The sequence below is a fragment of the Penaeus chinensis genome, chromosome 13, assembly GCF_019202785.1.
Source record: "Penaeus chinensis breed Huanghai No. 1 chromosome 13, ASM1920278v2, whole genome shotgun sequence".
Classification (NCBI taxonomy): domain Eukaryota; kingdom Metazoa; phylum Arthropoda; class Malacostraca; order Decapoda; family Penaeidae; genus Penaeus; species Penaeus chinensis.
Genome location: NC_061831.1, coordinates 14,405,092 through 14,407,591, shown reverse-complemented (window position 1 = coordinate 14,407,591; position 2,500 = coordinate 14,405,092). Strand labels below are relative to the sequence as shown.

Here is a 2,500-nt window from a genome sequence, read left to right as displayed (position 1 = left end):
TGACGTATGATGGTGTTAAACTTCCTGGGGCCCCCATACTTTGCCATGATTCTCCAAAGACACTCGCCTCTGCTAACAGTGTCGAAGGCCTTAGTCAGATCGACGTAGGTGGAGTACAGGTCAGCGTTCAGTTCCTGACATTTCTCTTGAAGCTGTCTGGCAGCAAACACCATGTCGATTGTCCCACGGTCTTTCCGGAAGCCGCACTGGCTTTCAGGGAGAAGGCCTTGCTCCAGGTGTGCAATGAGACGATTGAGCAGAACTCTGGCCAGGATTTTGCCTGCAATGGCAAGCAAGGAGATTCCATGGTGGTTGTTGCAAACCTGACGATTTCCTTTGTGTTTGTAGAGATGCATGATAGAAGCATCTTTTATGTCCTGTGTAACTGACTCATGCTGCCATACAATCTGGAAGAGATGATGGAGTTTCTTCACTAAAGCCATACTGCCTTCTTTGTAGGCTTCAACTGGAATAGCATCAGAGCCAGGAGCTTTGCCACTGGACAGTTGGCGTATTGCTTGCCGAGTCTCCTCCAAAGTGGAAATGGCATCCAGCGTCTCATCGATTGGAACCCGAGGCAGCCGGTCAATGGCATCATTGTTGACAGTGGATGGGCGGTTCAACACGCTGTCAAAATGTTCTGCCCATCTCTCGAGGATTTTCTCCTTGTCTGTGATCAGCGTTTGCCTGTCTGCACTGAGGAGTAGAGTAGAGCCCGAGGTGGTGGAGCCGTATACTTCTTTCAGGCCATTGTAAAAGTTCTTCATGTCCTTCCTGTCTGCAAAGCCCTGCATCTCATCATCTTTGTTGCTCAATCAAGAGTCCTGCATCTTGTGTAGTTTCCACTGGATGTTGCTGTGAACATTCCTAAGTGCAGCCTTCTTTGCCGTTGACTTTGGGTTGTCAATGTGCGCTTTGTAGGCACGGCGGTTTTCATCAAGCAGCTGCTGGATTTCTGTGCAATGCTCATCAAACCAGTCCTTGTGTTTCCTGGTGGCGGGTCCCAGACATTCCATAGCTGCGCTGAATACCGTCTCACGGAGTGTGGTCCATGCTGCTTCAACATCATTATCATCCAGCACAGCTAACTCCAAGCGGTTTTGCAGGGACTCAACAAATGACTGTTTAATGACAGGGACCTTCAGCTTGCCGACGTTGAGGCGTCTTGTTGGTTTCGCACCCTGAGGGCGTCTCTTGGGCTGGAACCAGAGCTTGACTTTGGAGATGATGAGGCTGTCCAGCATTCAGCGTTGCATATGGCCTTTGTGACTCGCACATGCTGCCTGTCTCTCTTCCTGGCGATGATATAGTCAATAAGATGCCAGTGTTTAGATCGCGGGTGTCCTGTTGCGGGTTGGGAGGCGGAAGATAGTGTTGGTGATCAGGTTATATTCTGCAATGCTGCCGACCCCGTACTTTCCAATCACGCCTTCCCAAATGGTGCTGTCACGACCTACTCTCGCATTGAAGTCACCGAGAATGATGAGCTTGTCTGCGTTGGGAACAGCGGCGATGACAGTGTTCAGGTCTTCATAAAACTTGTCCTTGACCTCATCTGGATTGGTCATGGTGGAAACGTAAGCATTGATAATGGTGGCAAACTTCTGTCCATGAGACAGGGGGAGTCTCATCGTCATAAATCTATCGTTCACTCCTTTCGGTAGGCCAACCAGCTTGCCAACAAGAGATAACTTGACTATCAATCCAACTCCAGGCTCCCGTCTCTTTTCGGGTCCACGTCCTGACCAGAAAAAGGTGTGCCTGCGCCTCTTTCATAGAGTTCACCCTCACCGGCAAGCCTGGTCTCACTTATGGCAGCAATACAAATTTTATACCTGGCAAGTTTGTTTGCAATGAGTGCTGTTCGTCTATGAGGTCTATCTAATCAGTCCTTGTCAAAAAGCGTACGGACGTTCCATGTGACAACGTTGAGAGATGTAAACCTTGATTTCTTTCATTTCTTTCTTGATGTCTTGTTGTTTCAACCGCATGAAGAAGGGTACCCGCCAGCCGCGGTATGCTGTGCGTGTGCGTGTGCATCTGCGTGTGGGTGTGGGTGTGAATGTGGGTGTGGGTGTGGGTGTGGGTGTGGGTGTGGGTGTGGGTGTGTGTGTGTGTGTGTGTGTGGGTGTGGGTGTGGGTGTGGGTGTGGGTGTGGGTGTGGGTGTGGGTGTGTGTGTGGGTGTGTGTGTGTGTGTGTGTGTGTGTGTGTGTGTGTGTGTGTGAGAGAGAGAGAGAGAGAGAGAGAGAGAGAGTCACCATTGCAAGACGGTATAATCTTAATGGTACTGTTTGCCTGTTTGCATACGTAAAAACTTTGGAAGTCTAAAAGTGAAACTGGAAATTTGGTTTGTTTTATCTTTTTCTCATCTAGATTCAGAATACCCTAATACAATACGACATGGAACAATGACGCCGAGTTGCACAGTATTTACCGTGCGGAAAATTAATTCCATTTTTCTAAGACGAAAACGCTAGCCTTAAAGAAATGAAATAACGA

General features: G+C 48.8%; 1 protein-coding gene across 1 annotated transcript in view; it reads right to left on the bottom strand.

The window, feature by feature from the left end:
• Positions 1-1,328: 1,328 nt before the first annotated feature.
• The window catches only part of LOC125031593 (craniofacial development protein 2-like), a 10,286-nt gene continuing 9,114 nt past the window's right edge, over positions 1,329-2,500 (bottom strand). The window contains exons 2-3 of the mRNA XM_047622475.1: positions 1,913-2,040; positions 1,329-1,741 (exon numbers count right to left, since the gene is read on the bottom strand). Coding sequence (XP_047478431.1) covers positions 1,329-1,741; positions 1,913-2,040 — 541 coding nt within the window. The remainder of the gene's footprint in view (positions 1,742-1,912; positions 2,041-2,500) is intronic.